The 26,697-nt window shown below is 29.5% G+C and overlaps 3 protein-coding genes across 5 annotated transcripts in view; all 3 read right to left on the bottom strand.

Moving 5' to 3' along the window:
* The window catches only part of LOC129950326 (diuretic hormone receptor), an 82,953-nt gene extending 65,601 nt beyond the window's left edge, over window positions 1-17,352 (bottom strand). Inside the window, exon 1 of one of the 3 annotated variants that reach the window (XR_008782103.1) lies at window positions 16,330-17,352. The gene's annotated coding sequence lies outside the window, so the exon portion shown is untranslated. The remainder of the gene's footprint in view (window positions 1-16,329) is intronic. The other 2 variants (XM_056062220.1, XM_056062221.1) reach the window with 2 other exon arrangements.
* Window positions 17,353-20,718: 3,366 nt separating this feature from the next.
* LOC129950442 (lipase 3-like) lies at window positions 20,719-22,032 on the bottom strand. Its single transcript, XM_056062383.1, has 3 exons — window positions 21,955-22,032; window positions 21,177-21,905; window positions 20,719-21,120 (listed from the first exon to the last, which is right to left on the bottom strand). Exons 1-3 carry the CDS (start codon window positions 22,030-22,032, stop codon window positions 20,719-20,721), a joined length of 1,209 nt encoding a protein of 402 aa, XP_055918358.1.
* Window positions 22,033-23,742: 1,710 nt separating this feature from the next.
* Window positions 23,743-25,195, bottom strand: LOC129951022 (lipase 3-like). Its single transcript, XM_056063011.1, has 3 exons — window positions 25,036-25,195; window positions 24,250-24,972; window positions 23,743-24,182 (listed from the first exon to the last, which is right to left on the bottom strand). Exons 1-3 carry the CDS (start codon window positions 25,150-25,152, stop codon window positions 23,787-23,789), a joined length of 1,236 nt encoding a protein of 411 aa, XP_055918986.1. The 5' UTR covers window positions 25,153-25,195; the 3' UTR covers window positions 23,743-23,786.
* Between the last annotated feature and the right edge of the window lie 1,502 nt (window positions 25,196-26,697).

Below are 26,697 nucleotides of genomic sequence, written 5' to 3'. Positions count from 1 at the left end.
CAAATATCTCACAAAATGCCACGTTTTTTAAATTTTATAAGAAATTGGTTTGAATTCGAAAAAAATTAACCAATTTCAAAAGAATTGAAAAAATTACATATTTGTCATTTTTCATTTTTACAATAAATGATGGCTTTTTGCATATGAATTAACATTTTTAGAAATCAACTAGAAATTCAATTGAAATTGGTTTTTATCATAAAATCAAAAGTTTCAAAAATTTACAAAAAATTATTTTCGATTCAAATAAATAAAAATAACAAATAATTATTTGAGAACACAAATGTATTTATTCGAAACTGTATGGTTTAATTTAATTTTAAGGAAAATTTAATTTATAGTTTTGTTTTGATTTATTTAATTAAATTTAATTTATTTATTTAATTCAAACAAAACTGCAAGTAAATCCTCTGATTTGTCAAAGAAGGAAGATTTATGAGAGAAAGTCTTTGTGTATAAGGCGATAATATTTGAATATCATGAAACCACGGAAGGAATTGTAGGCAAAAACGCAAAAATCTTTTGTGAATGGCTTGCGTCTTGTGACGTGTAAGGCGGCTTAGTAAGGTGAACAAACTCTACAAGCATATTTCAGGACTGGTCTCACAAATGAAACAAAAAGTAATTTTAATACATATAGACCACGGAAATCAGGCCAAGTCAGAAAATACATACTCGTATGTATACTCTACTTAAAGGACAAGAATCAAAAATGCAACTTTTATGCGTGTAAAACTCATCGTTTTACATTTGTCAACATTTAAACAAGACGATTAGTATTCCACCTTTCCCTGAATAATATTAAGTCTTCTTGCAAGGGAAGACAGTCAGGTGTTGAATTAATTTTAATGATATTAGGAATGACGAATTTTGTATGATCGAAATCAAAGTCATTTATAAATAAAACAAATAGAATAGGACCAAGGTGAATACCCTCTGGGACACCAGAATTCACATCACTAGTGAACTTGAACACTCATTAAGAATTTTAACATTATAACGTCTATCTTGCAAATGTGAGGAGATCCAGTTCATGAAATAATCGTTAAAACCTTGATGCGATAGTTTTAAAAGTAATGCTTTATGACACAATTTGTCAAAGGCCTTGTTGAAATCAGTAAATATACAATCTTCTTGTTCACGTTTTATAAAAACATATAAACAAAACGACGTAAAGTTAAACAGATTAGTAACAGTTGAACGCTTTTTAACAAAACCATGCTGGTTATCACAGATACTTGAACTACAGTGAAAAGAAAGGACGCCACAAAGGATGTAGGTATCACAGATAGTTTAGCAATAGGTCGGTAGTTCATTATTTCCTTTTGTGTGTACTGGTATTACAAAGGAGCTCTTCCAGATAAAAGAAAACTGCGAGTTTCTTAAAGACATAAAATAAACACATAACGGGTGTGCTAAATACGCAGCACCACATTTCTTTAAAATGGATGATGGTACACCGTCGGGGCCAGGACTAAAATATTCGTCAAGTTGTAGGATACTATTAAAGACCGTATCTTTACTAATAACGAAATTGATAAAATTTTAAGTGGTTGAAATTTGAAACAGTGGTAGATGTGTTCGGAAAAAAGTAGTATTATGATCTACAAAAGCATCTTTGAAGTAGTTTGCAAAACATGTTCGCAATTATACTCGGCTCATTACTATTAAATGTCGAATCAGCCATTAAGTTAATGTACCCACATGCTATCTTCTTACGATTAAAAACTATCAGGGATATTTTTAAGGTTTAATTCTATTTTCTGATTGTAGTTATTATATACGATGTTAGAGTAGTCAGTGAAAGTTGTTTATTATAATGAACGTCCTATAATCACCATCAGTTCCTGTTTGATTATATATTATCCAAAAACAAAGTTTAAATAGTACCAAAAATACTATTAAATTGATTTGAAGTTTTTAATTATCTCGAAAAAAGCTTAAATTTCAGTGTAAGTAAGTCGCGTCTTAACATCTTTAAAATGTTCATACCAGCATATTTTTTGAACAGAGAGTTCTATGAAATTACTTGATGTCAAAGATTCAAAAGGTGGAAATTTGCTTCAAAAAAAGTATCAATATTGTATGTACTTCAATAAAACAAGAATACAGTAAAAAAAAATACGTAGTACGATATCAGTTGGATTTTATTTAGAATAGTCATCACAATATTTAAGTGCTTCAACATACTTAGCATTTTTTAAGCCTAGTCGTTTTAAAAAATAAATTGTTATTCAAAAAAGCAATACAGTTTTTGTATTTTTATTTTATTTTATTCTTAAGTCATCCGGCTTTAATGATAAAAATAGTCAACAGGTGGGTGACAAGCATTTATAGTATTAACACATATATTTTAATTTTTTAAATAAGATACAAATTGAAAAAAAGCTTTTAACGCTAAAAACATTTGGAATCAAAAATAGAATAGAAATAAAATATTTTGTAAATCTAACATTATTTTAAACTCAGGTATTTTTTTAATGATAATTCTTATCCTAAAAATATTCCTAATCGAACGGACACATACACACGCACAATATAATTAACACGACACAAAAAGAGTTTGATTTCTCTCAAAATATCGAATATATTTTGAAAATCTCTGTAGTTATTATTCGTGGGTTGGAAAATGATTCTATATATAATCAATTTTAATTACACAAGAAAATTCACATTATATCGGATTTCTAAACAATATTAATTAACAAAATTTTAACAAGAAGAAATTAAATATAGGTACACAGCGAGATGAAAATGATTATTATCTTTTGATATAAAAACATCTAACATGATGTTCATTATTTTTATTTTCTTTGACTTGTTTTTTGACTTGTTTGTTTACTCAATTTTGTTTACAACAATATTAATGATGAAAAATTAAATTTTATCAATTTCTTATTATTTCACTTAAGAAGAAGAAAATCAACGCTTTCTTGTTTGTTATTTTTTTGAATTGAAAATGTTGAAATAATAATAATTATTTCATTGTATCTCAATGAATGTTTGAAGTCAAAATATCTCATATGCAGAACAATACTCGTAACAGCTGAATCTATCAAATTAGATTCATATTTTTATGAGAAAAGCAAATTTTGAAAAAGAACCTACAAGAAAAGTGTTGAATTGATAAAATATTTATTGAGTGCTATAAAATTGGCAACAATATTCATTTGGCTTAATTCCAAATGCATTAAGAAAACTAATTTAAAAGTCTACTTAACTTGAGGGAAATTGCTTTGGAAGTTTGTTTTTGAGAGTGTAATTGAAATGCAATTCAACAATTTATTCTTATTACCACACTATTTGTATATGAAATGGAAATTCCTTACTATATAAGAACAAAGTGGTCAATTAGAGAGCTCTATGTAAGTGAAATATTAGACCTGTTTTTGTGCTTAATTGGAAGTGAAAATCTTAAGACAAGGTAATAAGTCCATTTAAGAACCGGTACTTTACATTTTTTAAGATTAAAAATTAGATCTGCGTCATTGCCCGAAACTATGGATCGGAAAAGAATTAAAAAATTAAAACAAAAATGTGGAAGCTTTGCAGTACAATTTAATTTTGTATAATAGTTTTAGATTATGTATTATTTATGTGATTGAAAATATAAATACAAATGAGGATGCGACCCACACTTATAAATTTAAATTTCTCAATGTTTTGTAACAATTCAAATTGTCGTACAAAAAAGAGGCTGGGATGCGACCCACACTCATAACTTCCCATCCCGTCTGTCGATTTGTCTTGCTTAAAAGTTTGTCTATATGTGCTCGTATCAATTTTTACCAAATTTGCGTACTATTTTTTGTAGATTTTATTTTTTATGAAAAAACGGACTGTTGGATTTTTATATAAAAATTACTGAATATCGAAAACAATATTTTCTGTTAAATAAAATAAGTTTGAAGGCAATATTTTTAAGTTTTAAAAAGCTATTTCAGTCAAAAGTAAATTTTTACCAAGCTTTAGTATTGTTTTTTTTTTTTAGAGTTTTATTTTTTGTAAAAAAATTGTCAATTCAATTTTTTTCAAGATTTAACTGAATATTGAAAACAATATTTCTTATAAGACAAAATTAGTGTGAAGCCAATATTTCCAATTTTTGAAAAGATATTTGAGTCGAAAATCAATTTTTACCAACTTTTGTTAAATTTTTTTAGGTTTTTAATTTGTTGTACAAAAACTGTCAATTCGATTTTTTACAAGATTTTACTGAATATTGAAAACAATATTTCTTATAATATAAAATTAGTTTGAAGCCAATATTTAAAATTTTTCAAAAGATATTTGAGTCGAAAATCAATTTTTACCTACTTTTATACATTTTTTTTTAGGTTTTTATTTTTTGTAAAAAAACTTTCAATTCGATTTTTTCAAACTTTAACTGAATGTTGACAACAAGATTTTTTGAAAGATAAAAGTAAATCAAAGCCAATATCTCAAAGTTTTAAAAAGATATTTGAGTCGAAAATCAATTTTTACCCACTTTTATAATTTTTTTTTTTAGGTTTTTATTTTTTGTAAAAAAACTGTCAATTCGATTTTTCTCAACATTTTTCAAAATGTTGAAAACAATATTTCCTATAAGATAAAATAAGCTTGAAGCCTATATTTTAAGTTTTTGAAAAGATATTTGAATCTACATTCAATTTTAACGAACTTTGAGTAATGTTTTTTTTTAGATTTTTATTTTTATAAAAAAACTGTCAATTCGATTTTTCTCAAAATTTTATCAGATGTCAAAAACATTATTTTTCGTTGCACACAATTGTTTTAGAGATGAAATCATATTTCAGTCGTAAAATTTTGGAGGTGACAAATTTTTTTTTCAGTTTTATTGATTTAAAAAAAAAACCGTTATATTGATTTTTTTTCAAAAAATATACCTGTTTGGTATCATGTTACAATATATTATATAAAATTTAATTCAAGTCTCTAGCGTTTTTGGTTCGTAAGATATTCAGGGTTAACCAAAATTTTCACCTTTTTTTCAAACTGCTATGGTAAAAAAACCACCCACGCAATTTTCTTGAGAGCCCTTTCTGCATCTTTCTGCCTTATTATCTGTATAACAAAATTTATTTGAAGTCGATATCTCTTCTGGTTCTTGAGCTATGGACGACGAAAAAAACGTCGCGGACGTACGGACGTACGGACGTTCAAACGTACGTACACACGCACGCACAGACATCTTTCTAAAAATCTTTTATTTCGACTCTAGGGACCTTGAAACGTCGAGAAATGTCAAAATTTTCAATTTGACAAATTGGACCCATTACAATAACTTCCTATGGGAAGTTAATAAACATAAATGGAATGAAATTAAAAAAATTAAATATACATTTTTTTCTGTCAAAATCATTGAACATTTTTTGAGTTTTGAATGGTGAAGACGGGAGGAGATATTGTTTAAAAACAAATTAAAAAATATTTTGGGATCCGACCTACACTGATAACTTTCCATCCCGTCTGTCGATTTGTCATGCTCAAAAGTTTTTAGGTTTTCGTGTTGGGTTAACAAAGTTGTTAGTTGAATTATTCTTAATAATTTTAAAATAAACAACAATATTTTCATATAAGTAAATAGTTTAGTTTAAAAATCTAGTTTTGTTAAATAGATTTTTAGTCGAAAACAAATTTTTACCAATTTATCATTTAAAATCTACTGAATATCGAAAACAATATTTTCTGTGAAATAAAAAAGGTTGAAGACAATATTTTTAATTTTTTTAAAGATATTAGATTCAAAAAGCAATTTTTAATAACTTTTGTTAACATTTCTTTAAAATTTGTATTTCTTGTAAAAAAAGTCAATTCGATTTTTCTCAAAGTTTTACCATATATGATATATGTATATATATATATCTATCAACTTTTGCTATGTACTACAAAAATGTATCGCAAACGTACGGACGTACGAACGTACGCACACACACACGCACAGACATTATCTAAAAATCTTTTATTTCCACTCTAGGGACCTTGAAACGTCGAGAAAAGTCAAAATTTTCAATGTGATAAATCGGACCCATTACAATAATTTCCTATGGGAAGTTAAAAATTAACCTCGTTTCAACTCAACTCTGTTAAAAAAATTTTATACTGTTAAAATATTTCTAGTAATATAAGAACACTTTTAGTATTATGATTGCAAGGTTCGAAATTTTAAAAATATTTTTTTTTGAATATGAACTTTTGAATACAGACAACGTCACAGCTACCCCAAGTGTGTCAAAACATGAGGTTGCTTGATGTTTGTACCGTAATGTAAGATGCTAGACTGTGTTAACCTTAGTAAGGTTAGTAGATTTCGAATTTAAAAACAGAAAAAGGACTGGAATACGACCCACACTGACAACGTCCTATCCTAACCTGTCTGTCAATTTGTCTATAACTTTAATAAAATATTACTAATAATATTTTGTGTGAGATATACAATTTTGTTTGTTCCTCTAAAACTTAAGTCAAAAACCATTACTGATAAGAATCAGTATCTATTGTTTTTGTAGGATTTCCCGTTTTTCTAAAAATAATATCTAATATTAGCAACAATATTGTGAATATGAATAAGTCTGATTTTAATAGATATGAGTTTTTGTTCCCGATATTTTTAGTCGAAAATAATTTTTTACCAATTGTAGTACATTTTTTTTTAAATTTTACTTCTTATTTTTTAATTGTCTTAAGACAATTATCTTACGTTAACGACAAAATTTGTCATGGAATGAAAGCATTTTGAAGTCAATAAGTTAATTTGTTCACGAAATACAGATAGTCGAACTTCAATGTTTAAAAATTCTGCGTAGTATTTTTTAAGGTTTGAATGTTTTTGAAAAAAACTGTCTGTTAGATTTTTATTTAAAATGCATTGGATGTCAAAAAAACAATTTTTGATTTGAAGCCAATGCCTTTTATTTTTGAACAGATATATGAGTCGAAACCAATTTTTATAAGCTTTTTACTGATGTTCTTTTAGGTTTTTATTTTTTGTAAAAAAAACTGTCAACTGGATTTCTCTGAAAATTATACCAAATGTCGTTACTCTTCTTTGCATACAATTTTTTTTAAGATTTTATCATTTTTTGTTTGTTTTTTTTTTTTTATTTATACAAATGTCAACATTTTCAAGTCCATAATTTAGACCCAATAACTTTCTTTGGGAAGTTAATAAATTAGGTGGTGCAACAGTTCGTAAAAAACCAGTTCCTAGTGATATATTACTCTAAAAGATTGATATGTTCTGTTTAAGTCATTGTTGGAGTGGACCTTCTATTTGTATGCAAACTACAAAGGTCTAATTTTATGACGAGAAATACTCTTGGAAGATTTGTCAATTATTTACAAGATTCAGAACCCGTACAAACAGCTTAAGATGGCACAGGAAGGGATTGAACCCAAGATACTTAAACACTAACTATCCCGCCGCCACGGGTGATACTACTACTACTTTGTCTAACTTAAATTTACCGTCCAAACGCTAAGGTGAGTAAACGTTCGATGCACAAAACACCTAAATGAGCATACCATAAAGCCTTCTCCGCAGAAAATGTTCTTACTTTTGAGACTATAAAGTTTTTGAGTTTTTGTGATTTTGAGTTGTCAGGATATTGTGATTCTGCGATTTTGGGTTATTACAAACTTTGAGTTTATTAGATTATGGGTCTTCAACATTTTGGTTAAGTTTTTATTCTTATTTTGGTATTTTTTCTATTTTTATAATGAAGTCCTTGTTTCTTTTATAACATCCCCAGTATTCAGACTGATTTGAAACATTGGTCATGTTGAGAGCTTTTATAAAAAAAAATCTTTCAGGTCTTGAACTATAACAAATCCCATGAAAATTAGAAGGCATATGTCTAAAATGTCATCTTGTATATGATAATTAGATAAGCATTATTCCCTAAAAGTTCATTCAAAGTTCTCTTTTTTTTTTACATTTTGTCTAAATGTAACATTTATCCAACTTTTGATCGTCGACAAATCCCAAACACATTAGGGATAGGTACAACTATTAATCCCATTGCATCAAGTAGATTCTATCGTTTCATCATTTTATTTTAATGTGTCGGGGAGTTCATTTGCAATTTCGCACATCGTCAACATCTCAATATCTTGAGGGAATTAAAGTTCAAAATTTCCTCGTTCTTCATGCTAAAAGAAAAGACAAAAAAACAACACTTCCGCAATCTACACGACTATGAGCTTCACATGTATATTGTAGATAGAATATTATAGTAAACTTACAGAAGACATCCACTATACACGATATACGTGCAGCAACAATAGAAATTGGAGAGAAAGGAGCACAGTTCACTTGAGACCTTACAGAATTCATGATGTTTATAATAATTTAGATAAACTTCAATACTATCTAGACATGGACAGACATATAGTAGATACATTTTAGTGTAAAAAGATACTTGTATGATCATATCTAGAGATAGATATTGAGCTACACGAGTACTCGTACAGCACCAAGCATCATCTCCCTGTCCCAAGTGTCTTACTACTCTCGTCGGTATATGGTCATGGTGTTAAAATAATATTCAATAAGAGAGCGCACGTATCTCTAAATGGAAAAGTATCTAGAACTAGTCATTGTGATTAGATATATGGGGCAAAGTACCCACATAAACTTTTAACTGATTGAATTATAACTTTTATTAGATGAATGAAAGTTGAGTGGGTTATAAAACCTGCAAGTAGATTCTTTTTCCTATATTTATACAAAGTACAGAAAATGATGGAAGAGAAAAATATTGTATCTTCTTAAGTTGTAGTACCTATACTCGTGGTTATAGCAATTCATAGGTAAGGGTATCCAGAACAAGATACACGTATGCTTGATGTGATGCGTGCTCAAAGAACCTAATATCCATAAGTTAAACATACATCTTTTGTTGTTAAGTATATTCTGCAAGAATAAGATAAAAACGTTATACGCCCCTTTCTATAACTGACAACACAAGATACAAAAACACTCATATGTCATAGTAGTTGCTAAAAATATAGAGTATATGCATATGGAGGTACGGTACACGAACTCATAAACAATGATTTAAATTTTATGTTTTATTTTATTTTTCCGTCAAGACAAATTGTTTTCAAGGAGGACAATCAAAATATATTTCGGCAAAAGTCAGTCAGAGGGCGAGATATGTATATTCGAGTATGTAGGTGCATAGATAGTAGTTTATGAGGATGATGGTCTTATATCACTGAGTCTGAAATGAAGCCATAGATAGATTCGTTTAAATTATTCTTGATGCGAGGAAAAACAAAAAAAGTTTTTTTTTGTACCTCTTATCTTTATCGACACTCTGTTTTTGAGATTTGAAATATGACGAAGTATTGATCTTTTACTTGGATGAATGGATTTTCATATTTTCTCTTCAGATTGAATACATTTATGTAAGAATTTTCCCAGAAATTCAATTGATCAATAAGTCTGCTCATATTGAATAAAACAAATTTATTTCATGGGGTTTGTATTTTATTTTTTACAAAATATGGATTTACATATATTTCATTATTTATTGTTTCAAGATTATTCCAACGATAACAACTGAAATCGGGTATCAGACAGAAATTTAGGGACATGTTTTATCTATAAACGAGGCATTTAGAAGGTCAGAAATGTTTTATGGTAATTTGAACGTATTCGGATGATGAATATCCAATGAACCAATGCGGGTTCTAGAGGAACTAAATATCGATATTGATTATGAATAAAATTAAAAATTTGTATTCTTGGTTATAATTCCAGTTTAATGAAGTTGAAAAACGACCAGCATCACTTTACATTCATCAGCTGCTGTGATATACTAAATCAGAGACATTTACTATAATTTTTTTATTATGTGGTGTTTGCAATAAACGGTTTGGTTTAGTTCGGTAGTTTTATAGATTTATCCATTTAAATAAAGGTTTGTTTTTGTAAATGTTTGACCTCATACATCGACCCACATATAAATTAGTAATAATTTGGATACTGCCGTGGTAAATCAATGAATTTTCGACTTGATATTTAGAACTTAAAGCAGGTGTTATATATTTTTGTTTTGATTGAATAATTTATACATATAGTCTAAATATCTATAGTGAAAAATTTATTTTCGTATAAGTTCTTCTGAGGCATGAAATTAAATTTTAAACGCTCGTTATTAAAATTTGTGTGTATTTTTCCAAGACGAAAAGACGGGCCAGGTATAATTATCTGGAAAATTAAATACAAAAATGGCCCTACCTTGAAAAGTTTAATAGATATATGAATCTTAGTATTAAACTTCCATTGCATTTGCGGCGTTAGGTCTTTTTGCCCAAAGCCTTAAACAATTTTACTAATAATTTGTTGTTGTACGATTTGTTCAAAATTTCCGAACGTTTAGACGGTCAAACTTGTTTTGATTTTATGTGTGTGAAAAGTTTCTTTAAATCCAAATTCTTGAAATGAAATGAAACTTGGCACGCACCAAACTTTTCACCAACACCAAATCTTATAGTGTGGCCAAGGGTTAAGGGAGAGGGTTGGTAGAAGCGATATCAACTTCAAATAAATTTTGTTATACAGATAATAAGGCAGAAAGATGCAGAAAGGGCTCTGAAGAAAATTGCATGGGAGGTTTTTTTTACTATAGCAGTTTGAAAAAAGGTGAAAATTTGGGTTAACCCTAAATATCTTACGAAACAAAAACGCTAGAGAATTGAATTAAATTTTATATAATATATTGTAAGGTTATACCAAACAAGTATATTTTTGAAATAAATCCAATCAACAGTTTTTTTATAGCTCAAAAAAACTGAAAAAAAATTGGCACCTCAAAATTTTACGAAAAAAAAATGATTTCATCTTCAAAACAATTTTGACATCTGGTAAAATTTTGAGAAAAAACAAATTTACATTTTTTATAAAGAAATAAAAACCTAAATAAAATTACTCAAAGTTGATAAAAATTGCATTTCTACTCAAATATCTTTTCAAAAATTTGAGATTTTGACTTCCAACTAATTTTATCTTATAAAAAATATTGTTTTAAACATTCTGAAAAGTTTTGAGAAAAATAGAATTAATAGATTTTTTTACAAAATCTAAAAACCTAAACAAAAAAATTAATAAGAGTTAGTAAAAATTGATCTTTGAATCAAATATTTTTGCAAAACTTTGAGATATTGGCTTTGCACTACTTCCGTCTTTTAAAAAAAATGTTGTCAACATTCAGTAAAAATTTGAGAAAAATCGAACAGACAGTTTTTTTTAACAAAAAATAAAAACTTTAATGAAAATTTAACAAAAGTTGGTAAAAATTGATTTTGGATACAAATATTTTTTAAAAAAATTTTGCATTTTATCTTTCAACTAATTTTATGTTATAAGAAATATTGTTTTTAATATTCGGTTTAATTCTGAATAAAATCGTATTAACAGTTTTTTTTATTTATTTATTTATTTATTTATTTATTCATCCACAGATATAAGTCTTACAGATTACTGACAATTTTGATATAAAAATATAATTAAATACTTAAAGCTAATTTATAATATGCTTTGCAATTTGATTTTAAATTCACATCTGTTTGTAGAAAGATCAAGTTCATTACATATAGTGTTGAAAAATTGTATGCATCTAGTAAATGGTTCGTTGCAACCATGATTACATCTATGTTTAGGATTGTTAAAGAAATGACGAAGACGCAATCTTCTTTCCGGAATATAGATTTCAAAATTATAAATGATTTGTGGGCATTTGATACGGTATGAAAATACATCATGGACAAACAGTACACATTGAACAGAACGCCTTTTTTGTAAAGAATCAAGTCCAATCAAAGCACATCTTGACGGATATGAAGGAGTATCAATTCTCCATTTTAGTTGCCTAACAACAAATCTTGTGAAAGCCTTTTGAACTCTTTCAATACGAGCTACCAAAAATAAAAACCTAAAACAAACATTGCTCTAAGTTGGTAAAAATTGATTTTCGCCTTAAATAAAATTAAAAATTTTAAATTAAATTGAATTGGGTGGCGCAACAGACCGTTTGAGAACTAGGGCTTAGTAACTGACAACTCTCAACCACTCCTGTGTGCGACTACTGTTGTCAAGGATGGAGGGAACCTACAGTTTTAAGCCGAATCCGAACGGTTAATTTGAGAAATCACTTTTCATGACAAGAATTACTCTTGGAGAAACCCGTGAAAAAACTTTAAGGTGGCATAGGCAGGGATCAAACACAAGACCTATCGCATGACAGTCCATCGCACTTACCATCATGCCACGAGTACTGCTAAAAAGTTTCGACTCAATTATCTTTTCAAAAATTAATACAATTGTCTTCAAACTTTTTTAATTCAACAGAAAATATTGTTTTCGATATTCAGTAGTTTTTTGTAAAAATCCAACGGTGCGTTTTTTCATACAAAAATAAAATCTACAAAAAATGGTACGCAAATATGGTAAAAATTGATGTTCGGTTCTTGATATCTTTCAAATTAACTTCGTTCATCCAATTTGTAAAAATTTAAGAAATGCTACTCAAATTGGTAAAAATTTGTTTTTGACTAAAAATCTTTTTAATAAAACTAGATTCCTAAAACTAAACTGTTTCTTGATATGAAAAATATTGTTGGTTATTTTAAATTTTTTAAGAACAATTCAACTAACAACTTTTTTAATCCAACACGAAAACCTATAAACTTTTAAGCTTTAAAGAAGTAATCAGTGTGGGTCCCATTCCTATCTCTTTTTTAATTTTTGTTCTTAAAGCTTTTGAGTTAAAAAATAATTCTAATATTTGTAAGACTACATTGAGCCCATGTATCTAATAGTGCGCACTTACGAACAGACATTTCTTTCCAAAACGTTAGATTTAGATTCTAAGAATCTTGAACCCCAGAAAAATGTCAGCATTTTTAAATTGAGAAACCGGACCTTAGAATAATAACAAAATAAAACCTATCCAGATTGATCCTTCAGCTTTTCGTTTTTCATGAGAACATGTTTCCCTCTCTAAATCATTGATTTATAGTATTAACTTATTTTAAACAATCTGTACTTTTGAGTAATTTTTTCTCTTGAAAATGTTCATTATTAAATTTTCCAAATCTTTTTTCATATTCAGTTGTTATGTTTCGAATGGTTTAAATTGTTAAGGGAAATGTTTCTAAAGAATTAATTTTAGAACTAAACGTTATTAAAATTTACCTGGAAATATATTTGAACATGAATGATGTTGAAACATTTCTTTTAATTCGTAAATAAATTTTACCAAGAACATGGACATTTATTTCCAATTCATTTATGGTATATATATTCGATTGGAACGTTTCATGAATGAATCTATCAAAACATTCAAAATATTAATTAATTCAAATCAATGAAATAAAATTCTACGTGGGAAACAAAATTTCCCTCAAAATTCAAACTAAGTGTGGAATAAAAACTTGAGTGTTGTTTTGAAAATTTTATTTATTTGAACACTTGATATTTGCATTTTAAACAATAAATAAATCTTCAATTTTCTCAAAACTTTGAAGAATCATCAATATGCATTTTAAAGACAATAATTTATTGGTTGCTCTATGTAAGACGAAAAGTTAAGATGCTCAGCTCCGGCGATTGCAGGTGGTGAAAAGATAGACATATACCACCTACCATAAATATCAAGTTAAATAATGTACTCCCTTGGAATTTTCTTTTAGCCAAGTTTATTAAGAAAAATAACAGCCTATAATTTTTCTTTTATCTTGTTTATTTTTATATACCTATAGGAAGAAGAAGTCTTTTCTCTTTCATTGTTCGTTATTGAAATAAGTAGGGTAGAGTTCAAATTGAGGCCACGAATTAATTTTTTGAAAAATTCGATTCATGCTCAGTCAATAGCAGCATAAAAAATACAAAAAAGAAGACTTAAAATGTGTATACTCATCATTCTTGAAGTCATAGTTACCTGTGATATTTGCTTTATCATATACGAGTATGGCATTCGTTATAACAATTAATCTCGAAATCATCACAAACATCAGGCTCTTGACATATTGAAAAGGAAGCTTTAGCCTAGCTTATTGACATAGAAACTCCATCAATTTTCTATAAGAGTTTAACAATAATTTAAATTAGGTTTTATGTTCCGAATTTCAAGGATTAGAAGCTTATGATCAAAGATATAGGGTAACCAAGTTAATGTTCCCGTTACCTATGTATGTTTCAAGAATGTGGAAAATTACTTGCGATGGAGCTTTTAGATCGAGTTCATAATAAAAACACTGATGCACAGAATATAGATTTGAAGTTCTTTGAACTGAAGGAAATATAAATTGTGTTGTCATGGTCTCCAAAATAATAGACAAAAAGGACTCATGTGTTAGTATTGCTCCTACATATAAGGCTTCTACCATAAAATTTCTTAAAGGGTATGGGGAGCTATTGTGATGAAAGTATGTACAACATATGCATATTGCCATGGATTTGCCACTTAAATGGATAAATGGGAAGTTTTGTTTAAAGAAAGGTGAAATATTGATTCAAAAGAAATTAATAACCAGAATTTTTGCTGAAGACCTTAAGACAACAGATAACACCAAACAAGTGTGTCTCCCTTCATTTTCGTAGAATGTACCTCGATGACTTAAAATGAAAGATTTTTCGATTTTTTTGTAGATTTGAAATTTTAAGAAATATTCCCTTACATGAGTTTATTGAATATGTGTGAAATCTTTTAAAAAGAAAGGAAGTTTGAAAACAGTATTTTAAGTATTTTAAGTATTTTATAAGTTAGTATTTCTATAAAACATTAATATTTAATACGAAATTAATTCAATCAATCAAGCATTTTCCTATAAAACTAAGAACATATTAGTATTTTAAAAATGTTTTAAAAATATTGAAGTTAATTTATTGAAACATATTCCACTTTGTATGAATAGATCTTTCATAAACGGTTCAAATTACTACGCACTCAATTTTTTTTTTAGGATACCGCGAACTATATCGCTATTTTCTCGTAATGTCCTCAAAACTATAGGTGTTAGCCTCTTGAAATTCATTTCTTTATATTTCACAAACAAGTTCACAATATTTTCTGGATTCTCCGAATTTCATGTTGTCATGTTTGCTTCAGTATTAAATCAGTAAACAACATTTCCAAAAAAAAAATATAAGTCAAGGAGAAAACGCTATATATAAGTCTGAAATTTAATACTGAAAATGTTGATAAACTCCTGGACCTGTGTTTTTCGTATTAACGTTTACGTCAATACCATCACAAAAATATATCTATTTCAATTTAAAATAAAATTTTTATGAAATTTAGAAATTTCAAGTACATAATTGTTTGGATTGTTCCTCTATCGAAAAGTGCTAGAATATGAATAAAATAATCGATAAGTTTGCATACAGAAATCCTTGAGATTATTTCTTAGATGCATGTTCCGATTTTCAATTAAGAAAAAGAAATTGCGATTGATGGTAAATTTAGTTTGATATATAAAACACAAAGAAGTTGAAGGAATAGAAAACAATTACTTTGTCTGTTAAACGAACAATGTTTTTCTTAAATTTTATTATGTGGCGCCCAACGTGGAATCAATCACCCACATTATTTCTTGTAGTTCTAAAAATAATTCAACAAAAAATAAAACTTCATTAAAAAAATCTCTTCTATCTATCCTCCGTACCTCAACCAATTTCCGATAAGCGTTAAACTATTTGGTCAAATAATCTTTTTACCCACATCAAACACATCAGGATTTACACCACTTCCCCATACATATGTATATAAACTCATACATAGATAAGCGAGATATGTATAAAAAAAAACTGTTCAACAACTTAAAAACCACTTTTAACCCATTTAGAAAAAAACCCTGAACACGGGTATCAAATTATTTTTTAGGGTAGGTAAGGAAGGGTACAACAACCCTTTAAAAGCTAAAGCACAAGCTTGTAGTTCGAGTCCGAGCCAAAATCGTCCTCTCATAATATATTTACCCACAAGTTTTTTGTGTATTTCTGTGTTTTTTGTTTTTGTCTATGTTTTCCAGCCAGTTCACTTAATTTATTATTCATGATACTGACCTCAAAACAAACACAGTCTGCATTACCGATCCCACTACCGTTTCAGGAGTTAAAAAAAAGACCAAAAACTTGAGGCGGTTTATACAATTCGAGAGAGTAAACACAAAAATGAGGTTTTTTGATTGAAAACACACCAAAATGGAAAACAAACAATGAAAAAAAAAACACAATAAAATTAAAATTTCAAGAAAATAAATAAATGAAAAATAAACTAAGAGTACAAAAGTATACATGCTCAGTTCGAGCTTACCCACCTTGAATTAATAAATATACAGCTAAAGGATCCGAATGGCCTTTGGAGTAAAAGTTGGGTATAGATTGCACTGGCTAGCTATATAGTTGGGTCCGGAAATCCTTTCCCAAAGGAGATAAGCCTATGTAAACGTAGGTACATATGTTTTATATATGCAGGTAAGTAGAGGGTTTTTCTTCTTCGTATGTTGTATTATTGTTTCCTGTTTAACTCTCATTTCATTACAAAAACAATAATCAATTTCCTTGTTTATTCAGCAACGTGCGTATTTGTATGATGACGGAGGAAGCAATTATTTTATATATGTACGTATGTACGGTACGTAAAAGGAACCGAAAACTAAAGCCGAGAAACGGACTGACGACGGACGGACCTGGTCCATTGCATTCAATAATTACTGCACATCACATATGAGTACACACACATAAAGTTGGTATAGAGTTATGGATCAATGAATGGTGATTAATTCAAATTTGTATAAATATTAATTAAATACCGCACCCATTGGCCATTTATTACTTACGGCCGGTTACTTTTATCACTTTTGATCGCCACCGTTAATTGACGACCTGCTAAAGTATCTGTAAACTTTTGTATCGGAATTTTTTCGTTTTTCTTTCTTTAAATTAAATCAACAGATGATTTTTATATTTCATGAAAATCACTATATCATCAGAAAATCAGAAAGTATGTATATTGGAGGTGATGAAGCAAAACATAGATAGATTTTAATTTATCACTATAAGGAGACACCTGTGTTTGATTTGTATCTAAGTATCTTTTTGTATATCTTATCACGAAACAAGTTTATTTTTTGTAAAGATTTGTTTTGCTTGTTTTTATTATTTTTTTAATTTATTATTAAATAAACATTTAATGTATTTTTAAATCAAAATCAACTATGTTGCCTTTAAGCCAACGAACGGCATCGGCAACTACGGCGGCGGCGAAACGATAACAACACAAAACATTGATGAAGCGTAGCATCTGCGGAAAACAAAAGTATCTGCATCACTATTTCGTTATCTAATGAATTCATTTTTATTGTGTCGGTCTTTGGATTGAAAGCTCTTTTAGTTTTGAGCAAAGCGAACATCACCCACCGCCCTCCACACAGAGAGTTGATTTCTCTGAGCAATCTGAATCTCAATCCACATCACGCAAAAAAAAGCTCAAATCTTTTCAGAAGAGTAACTTAATGGATTTGATGTTCCTTGGAGTATAAACTTCCCGAAGCAGGCAGATTTGAAGAGCGCCGGTCTTCCGTTTTGGTGTTCTGAGAATACAAAAAAATCAAGAATGTATTTTTTCAAGCTTATTGTTTTATTAAATCTTTTTTTATTCTTCTAATCTTCTTCTATAATCTTTTATATGCTTCATTTTATTTGTATCTTTATTGTTTATAGTTTTTTTCTCTGCTTTGTTGTTTTGTGGAATGTGTTTAATTTGTTTACTAAAAGTTAACCATTCATAAAAATTGAAGGTAGTTCTATCATTGTAAAATTATTGGAAATTTCTATGCGACAGAAGTGGGGTTTGGGGTGTGAGGATTGATCGGAGGTGATCAACCTTAATAAAACTCAAGAGTTATATATGTTAATTAGTTGGAGGTAGGTAGGGTGCCTACCTCAAGACATTAAAAACTTACAGTTGTAGATAAGTATATGCATATAGAAAGCTTCTAAGGTATTACGGAAGTTTTTAAAATTCAGATGATCATTTTAGATTGTTTGCTTTGATATTTCATGAATGAATACAAAATTTCAAATGTTAGTTTGGTTTAGATGAAAATATATTTGCCGGTTAGGAAAAGAAAACTATGAATTGATTTTGTAAATAAGTACATTGATTGATTTCGTGGTTGCCAAGTAGGTTATATTACAAATAAAATAAAAGAAAAAGTATGCCTACGGAATTACTTATTAACATTTTATGAAAGTTAAAATCATGGTGTCGCTGTCTGAACTTTTAATAATTTGCTAAATCCTTACGATTTCTGATTAGCTGATATTTCAAATTAGTATTTTTGTTGTTAAGTTAATTTAACAACAAACTATCTTAAAGCATAAAATATAAACACACATCTACAAATATTAAAGAAAATCGTAAAGTATTTTATTTTACCTATATTTGGGTAATTTAAGATATGTGTACGTAAAAATTAATCATTTGGCTCAGTTTCATTTTCAAAAATAACTGATACCCTCCCAAAAAAAAACTTGTCTTTTGTAAAAAAAAGAGAAAAAAGACAAAATAATTGATATCGATAAAAAACAACACTTTAGAAACTTCCCATAGGAAATTGTTGTAATGGGCCCGATTTGTCAATTTAAAAATTTTGAGATTTCTCGACGTTTTAAGGTTCCTAGAGTCGGAATAAAAGATTTTTAGAAATATGTCTGTGCGTTCATCTGTACGTACGTTCGCGACGTTTTTTTCGTTGTCCATAGCTCTAGAATCAGAAAAGATATAAGAATACTGTTGTCGATATTCAGTAAAATTTTGAGAAAAATCGAATTGACAGATTTTTTTACAAAAAAGAAAAGCCTAAAAAAAAAGAATTACTAAAATTTGGTAATAATTTACTTTCGGCTAAAATAGCTTTTCAAAAATTTAAAATATTATCTTTAAACTTTTTTTATTTCACAGAAAATAGTGTTTGCGATATTCAGTAGTTTTTTTTGATACAAATCCAACAGTCCGTTTTTCCATACAAATTAAAATCTAAAAAAGTAGTACGCAAATTTGCTGAAAATTGATATTGGGTTCTTGATATCTCTTAAAATATTTTCGTTCATCCAATTTGTAAAAATTTAAGAAATTCTACTTAAATTGGTAAAAACAAACAAGATTCTAAAAACTTAACTATTTCTTTATATGAAAAATATTGTTAATAATTTAAAATTTTTAAAGAATAATTCATCTGACAACTTTTTTGCCCGAACACGAAAACCTACAAACTTTTATACAAGACAAATCGACAGACGGGATGGGAAGTTATCAGTGTGGGTCGCATCCCACCCTATTTTTTTAATTGGTTTTTAAATCGGTTGCAATGCTTTAGACTTAGAGCTATTTCGTCTGGAAATCTATCTCAGCTTTTATTCTATGACTTTATAAAACCCTGAGTTTTATTGGTACACCCCGGCGTATTTGTACTCTTTGTACAATCATGATTTTGCTTACAAGATTTTAACAATTTAAGAACGTATATTTCTTCCTTAGTTAATACAAATTAAAATATCAGCTTAGTCATTTTGGGGTGTCAAAAGTACGCAATAAATTGGCAAAATTGTAAACAAATTTTAAGAAAGTGGATTGGTTGCAATTATTGTTAGGCGTTTGCATTACCGTTTCGCTCGTACCACTGAAAATATCACTGCTGTAAGTGAAAGTGTTGTCGAAATTTTTCGACAGAATGTGTTATTCATAGTTCTCAGAAATAAGGACTGTCTTATGGCATATTATGGTGTATTTTTCATTTGGCACCTACATTCAGAGTCAAGCTGACACAAAAACTGAACTACTGAAGCCGGCTAACCCAACGTGTCGTATATACGTCGAATGAGTACACTGTTGTTTACCAACAAAATTTCCTCCAGAGACAAAGAAAACTTCTCACTCGGTGGGTATGTTGCTAAACAACAGTGTCGTATTTGGGATTCTGAGAATCCTCAAGTAATTGAAGAAATTCCATTACATTCACAAAAAGTCACTGTTTAGTGCACTCTTTGATTCGGAGGTGTGATTGGGACTTACCTCTTCGAAAACGACGATGGATCGACTGTCACCGTCAATTCAGGCTACGCGAAAGACTGCGTTTATGCAGATAAACCTTTAACTCTTGAACACTTAAAAACTAACAATCGTCAAGTTGTTGCCTAGATACTGCCCAATATGTGTCAAAAAGTGGTCGAAAACTACCTCAAAAAAATCGATGCTTGCAACAATTCGCATTTTGGTTGCACATAGTATCAACGTTCAAACTTTCTAAAGTAAAGAGGCCTGAAAGTACGACCAGTCTAAATTTAAGACTATGCACTATGAAATTTCAAGATCCTACGATGTCCGAAAGTGCTTCACAAGTTAAATGAGTTACAGTTTTTGTGATCAACAATCTTAGTACATCTCATTATGATTATTAACTAATTTCATTGAATAATAATATTACGATAAATATATAATTAAAACCAATGCACTTTTTTTCTGTTTACAATAAGATTATTTTTACTTTATCAATTAATGGATTTTGAAACACAATTTTTATGCATTAAAATTATTATTCCCATTCATTTTTCAAACTTAATATAATAATATCTTAATAAAATTTAGTATGCATCTGTTTTTCTTATTAGTTCATTAGAACATTTTTAAGCTGAACAATTGGAAACTATTTCAACTGTTGCCCGGTTTTCTCGTAATAATTTGCCGTTTCTATAATTTTATCATAAATAAGTTCCTTAACTTCTAAGGCAAACACAAAATCAACATGGGTCCATGTTTTCACAGGTACATTGTAGCTTTCAACTAGATTTGGAAGTAATTTTTCGATTTTCTTTACATCAACTACTGGAGCCATTTTGTCATTGTCGCTATAGTACACACGAACTGGAGTGATAATATTTGAAATGTTATAATCTGGTGGAGTTATCTGACCATAGAATCTTAGATTATTCTGTTTCCCGTGGTCGAATTTTCTAAAATAGCCAGACTTGTGTTCTTGTAAATAGTGAATAGCTTGACCAGTTGAACAGCCAGCAGGATGTGTTTCAATAGCTTGTGGCAAAAGAGTCTACAAAATGTCGAATTGAAATATTGATTGCAAGTAAATGAAAGTAGAAAACTTACATAATTCAAATGCTCTGAGTCCCAACCTCCAAGTATAAATAGAAGACCAGCACAAACCCATTGAAACCATGATCCCACAGCACACAATTCAGATCCCAACATCGAAACTGGCTCAATCATAGGTAGAAATTCAAGCCCCTCAAGAAGGTGACTCAATATTGGGGATTGATGTAGAACAGATGATGCAATAAATCCTATGGGGCTCTTTATATGTCCAACAAATGCTATTGGTGCTAACATAAACGAAGTCTTGAACTTTGCATTGTATTTTGGAAGTTCGGATAGAAGAACAAAGAAAACTGTTGCTCCCTGAGAATGACCAATAAAATGTAACTGATCCTGATTAGTTTTCCCAAGGACATAATCTATCATCGCTGGCATATCAAATATACCCAGTTCATGCCACGAAAACTTCCAGAAGTCCGATTCATCAGGTGATAGTTTAATGTGTTTTCTGCTATAGACATTACCACGATGGTTTCCCATCCAAACATCGTAACCGGCATCCGCAAGGACATACGCCAGAGCATTATCAGGACCATTTAATATGAATGAGTCGGTGGATGTTGACATGCCATGTTGAATGAGGAACACCGGTCGCGGCTTGGAATCATTCAAGTGTAGGTTTTTTGGAGAGTAGGGAATGCGAAACATAGTAAGAAGATAGTTATCTGCTGTCTTGACCTCATGGGACTCCACGGGATAATTGAAGCTGGCAATACGTTGGGGCTGTACAAATTTCTTTGATGAATTAGTTTTTTTCTTGATATAGACTTACAGTGGAGATGAGAATATTTGGTTCTTCAGCTATGGAAGTCGTTATTATTTGTAATATAATTAACAGAATGAAATACATTTCTGATGTTACTTGTGCCAACTTATTGCTTTTAATCAGAACAGATTGCTTTTTAAAAGGTAACATTTCATAATTTCTCATCTTTTTAATTAATTTTAAAGTGTTTAATTATAACTTGTCATTGTTTTAGTCTTGAAATTTAATGAATTTTTTATAACATTGGTTTAGGTCAAAGCATTAATGCAGGTTTAATTTGGTACACTGCAATGAACGAAAAGGTTAAACAACATGCGGGCTACATTTCTATCAAAACCTATAGATTTATTTGAAATCCATAGAGAATTGTAAATAGCTTCATATTTTTACAAATAGTGTCAAAACAACAGGCCTCCGGTTTAGATATTTATTGTTGTAAGACTATAGCCAGTACTAAAACTGGGTTTTATCATTACATCAGTTAAAATTGTAAATTTTGAAATTTCTCGAATCTTCAGGGGAAATTGAATCTATAAACCCATCGTTTTTAGAGTGAGTGTAGAGTAGAGTGTACGAAAGGTTGGAAATTTTGAATTTTATTAAAATTATATTTTAATGAGAAGCAGTGTAAAAAATGTGTTTCGTACGAAATTAATAGCTTACAAAAAATACTTTAAGTGTTTTCCAATAAGCAGTTTCATTTTCATATAACAAAATATATATTAAATTTTTTTAATGAGAAATCAATGTATGTTTAATTCATATAAATGAGACACTATGCAATCAAAATGTCTAGTATGGCTACAAGGGTTGCAGTGTAACATTTTTAACATGAAACTTTTTTCCATGGTCAGATCGAACATTTGTGTCTGTATGATTTCGATAATATCAGGAATGGAAGGTATTAAATTAATTGTGTAGGATTGGCAAAAAGTCTAAAGGTGTTAAAACACTGTCAAGAAAGTTTTCTTGCGAAATTGCGATTTTGTGTTGTTTCTTTTGTACCTATCGCCATCTTGATGAATGTGCTTGTTTTGTACGTATCGCCATTTTGATGAATGTGAAGACCATTCAAATCAGCATACAATCATACGTTTAGGCTTCTTATTAATCATACTTGGATTGTCCAAACAAACGTCGTTTTGTATTCTTACGTTTTCAGTTTCAGCTTCAAAAGTGACAACTTTCAAAAAGCGGACTATTCAAAATAAAAATTTCGAGAACTCTTTTTTAATGGTGTCCTTAAATAAACACAAGATTTGTTTGACAGTTGTGTTGATCATTATTTCCAACATTATACAAATTATTTGCAGCTGATTTAAGTGCATTTCTCAAAAGCTAATGAATTACATTTCCTTCATTTAAAGTGATTTCTCTAGCGCTCTATTGTATTGTTATAATTGGACCCTTGAAATGAGTTTTTAACTAAGATCCTTACTGGTACGATTGAACTTAGAACTTATAACACCCTTAAAATTAATTTACTTCGAGCTTCTCAAGTATTTAATTTGTCAACTTCATATTTTGATTTATTTTGAAACAAATTTAAAAGAAATAGGTTTATTAATAAGTTTTCTAATTACACGTTTTTGAAAGCTAAAAATACTATTAGGACAATTATCTTACTTTTATGGTTAAAAAACTGTAAAAATCGTATTTTTTCAAATTTTAGAGAAATGTGTAAAGGTTAAAATTGCTATTACATTTTTTTGATAATGGCTAAGACGATAGTTATTCCTTAAAGACTTCACTTTATCACAAATCATTTTTATCAATGGAAGAATTAAAGCACAATTATTGTTAAAACACATTCATTTTTTTCTTTCTTTTTTGATTTTCTATTGTTTTCCAGTTCTTTCGAAACGATTAGCAGCCGCTATTATCCTATCATACAACAAAGGTTTCACTTCCATGCCGAACAAAAAGTCCAAATGATTGAATGTCGGATAAGGAACATGAAAACTCTCCACCAAATTCGGCAACAAACGCATTAACTTGTGAACATCAACAACCGATGAAAAATAGTCGTTGTCACTGTAATACAATCGTACCGGTGCAACAACATTTTTTTCATTGTACTTCGGTGGTGACCAACTGCTGTACTTGCGATTATTCTTCAACTTTCCGTAGTCATATCGCCGCCACATTCCTGACACATATTCTTGTAAGTAGTGAAGTAATTGTCCAGTAGAGGCTCCGGCAGGATGAGTTTCACAAACTTCTGAAAGCAATGACTGAATGGCAACGTTTTATAATTATTTTAAAAATAGTTGAAAATGTAATTGTTAAATAGGTGCTTACATTATTTAAATGTTGTGAATTCCAGCCGGCCATCAAAAATAGTACATTCCCACACATTGGCTGAAAGCTTGAGGTATCCTTACAAGCTTGTTGGCCCATCATAGACATGAATTTATTGCTCGGCATAAATTCACTATTGCCCATCATTTCGGTTAACAGAGAAGGCTGACCCAACATGGGACCCATCATTTTGGCAAAGGGACTCGTCATATGTTCTACATACACAACTGGAGCCAGCATATGGGCTGTCTTGATCTTTGCATTGTATTTCGGCATCTCGGACATAAGAACAAAGAATATGGTGGTACCCTGAGAGTGACCCACATAGTGGAGAGCTTGCTCGTTAGTGTGGAACAGAACGTAGTCAATCTGGGCTGGCAAGTCTAAAAGGGCAATTTCGTTCCAAGTGAAATCCCAGAAACTTGGTCGAAGACTTGAGATCTTGACATGTTTCTTGGAGTAGGTGTTGCCTCGATTATTTCCCAACCAGACATCGTAACCTGCATCGGACAAGAGGAACGCCAGAGCGTTATCGGGCCCATTGGGAATCCAACAATCTGATGAACTCAGAAGTCCATGGTTAAGGAACGCAACTGGTTTACGTTTATTTTGGTTCTTCAACTTGGGCGAGTAGGGGATGCGAAATACGGTGAGGATATAACCATCGGAGGTTTGAACCTTATGTGTTTCCACTGGGTAGTTGTATCTTGCAATTCGTTGAGCCTTTTAAAAAAAATTAATAATTTGTATTTCCTTTTGTTTTTTGAAATCATAAATGAAACTTACTGTGGTCTTCATTGCACTTGTAGGACCCGTGCCTACCGCGACCACAAACAACGCTGTTATAGTTAGCTTTAGCATAATCATCGCACCGACTTCTGTACAAAAACTAATCAATGACATTTAAGGAAGTGTTGTTTTTATAGTCCACGCGAATGGCTATCGATAAAGTTAGAATTGAAACAAATCTTAACAAAAAATTGATAAAAAGTGACGCTGATGTAAAGAAGTAAATAAAACAGAGAAAGGTACTTGAGGCACCCTTTTAAAATGTTTACTTACTTATTTTCTAATTTAAAGAATTTTACAATTATAATTATTATTACAATAAAGTTGATAGCATGTGTCTGGCATTTCTCTCAAGAGTAGTTTTGTTTACCAATTTATAATTATTGTTGTTGATAATTGTCAACAGTAATTATTCGTTGCATTCAAATTCAAATAACAGTTTGGTCTTTGGTTAAATTTGTAAACTATATAGAATTTTGAGTAAAGACAATGAATTTTAATTCATATTATTTATGGTTTGATATCAAACTATAATACAATGATGGTCTGTAAATTATTTTCATTTGTTAGATTTAAATTTAGATATAATTCGTCTCAATATCACAATACAGAAAAAAGTTTTATTTTATCAAAACCTTTATGTTTCAAAAAGAAACTTTTCTTATTATTTGCCAATAAAGGAATAACTTAAGTTTTAAAATTTTAAACAACATAGCCTAGATTTGTATTATTACAATATCTCTTTTGAATGAAGTCTTTTGATTTCATTTTTCCTGAGCTGGAATTTAAGAGTTAGTTAAGAAAAAAAGTTTTCGCGGGTTCTGCCTCTTGCGAGGAATTGACAAATCTTTCAAGAGTAATTCTTGTCATGAAAAGTGCTTTCTCAAATTAGTAGTTCGGATTCGGCATATGAATTTTAGGTCCCTTCCATATCTGACAACTGAAAACATTACTCGCACACAGGAATGGTTGAAAGTTGTAAGTCACTAGGCCCTGGTTCTTCATGGACTGTTAGCGCCACCTTAAGTAAGTAATTAAGTCATTATTTTTCCAAAAAAATATACAAAAATAACATATTTAAATACAAAAGTGGAGTTTTTTATAAATTAACATTGCTTATACTTCTTTCTAGCAAAAAAGGTAGTTCTGAAAATGCAATGTTTAAATTGAAAGCTGTTTTTTCTAATTTGAATGCACTTCTCTCAGAAAGAGAAAATGAGTTTTTCATTTGAAAAGTTTGCGAGAATATCCAGAATACACATTCCACAAAGCTCGTTCAATAAGTTCCATAGGGAGCAACCTGTTGATAAACATCATGCTTTATTGTAGCTTGACTTTTTTGAATCATAAGCACATCAAAATTGAAAAAAAATATGCAATTCTAATTATTTCATAAAATATAGAAAAATATAAGACTCTGTCTAATCCAAATTAAAAGCAACAAAATGTGTAGTGCAAAAACAAAATATAGTAGAAAAATATTGAGTATAGGCCCGAGTGTATAAGTCTAGTTTTTTTACATATATCCATTTTTAACATGAATGAAAGAAAAAATGCACGCATATATCCTTATTTTGTAGTTAAACATTTAAATATAATGTTAAATAACCTGACTTTCTAAAGGGGGGAGGGGTCTCATCCTGAACATATAGACGAGCC

Source organism: Eupeodes corollae, chromosome 3, assembly GCF_945859685.1.
Source record: "Eupeodes corollae chromosome 3, idEupCoro1.1, whole genome shotgun sequence".
Lineage (NCBI taxonomy): Eukaryota > Metazoa > Arthropoda > Insecta > Diptera > Syrphidae > Eupeodes > Eupeodes corollae.
Note: the sequence above shows the minus strand (reverse complement) of the source record. Positions and strands in the feature narration are given on the sequence as shown.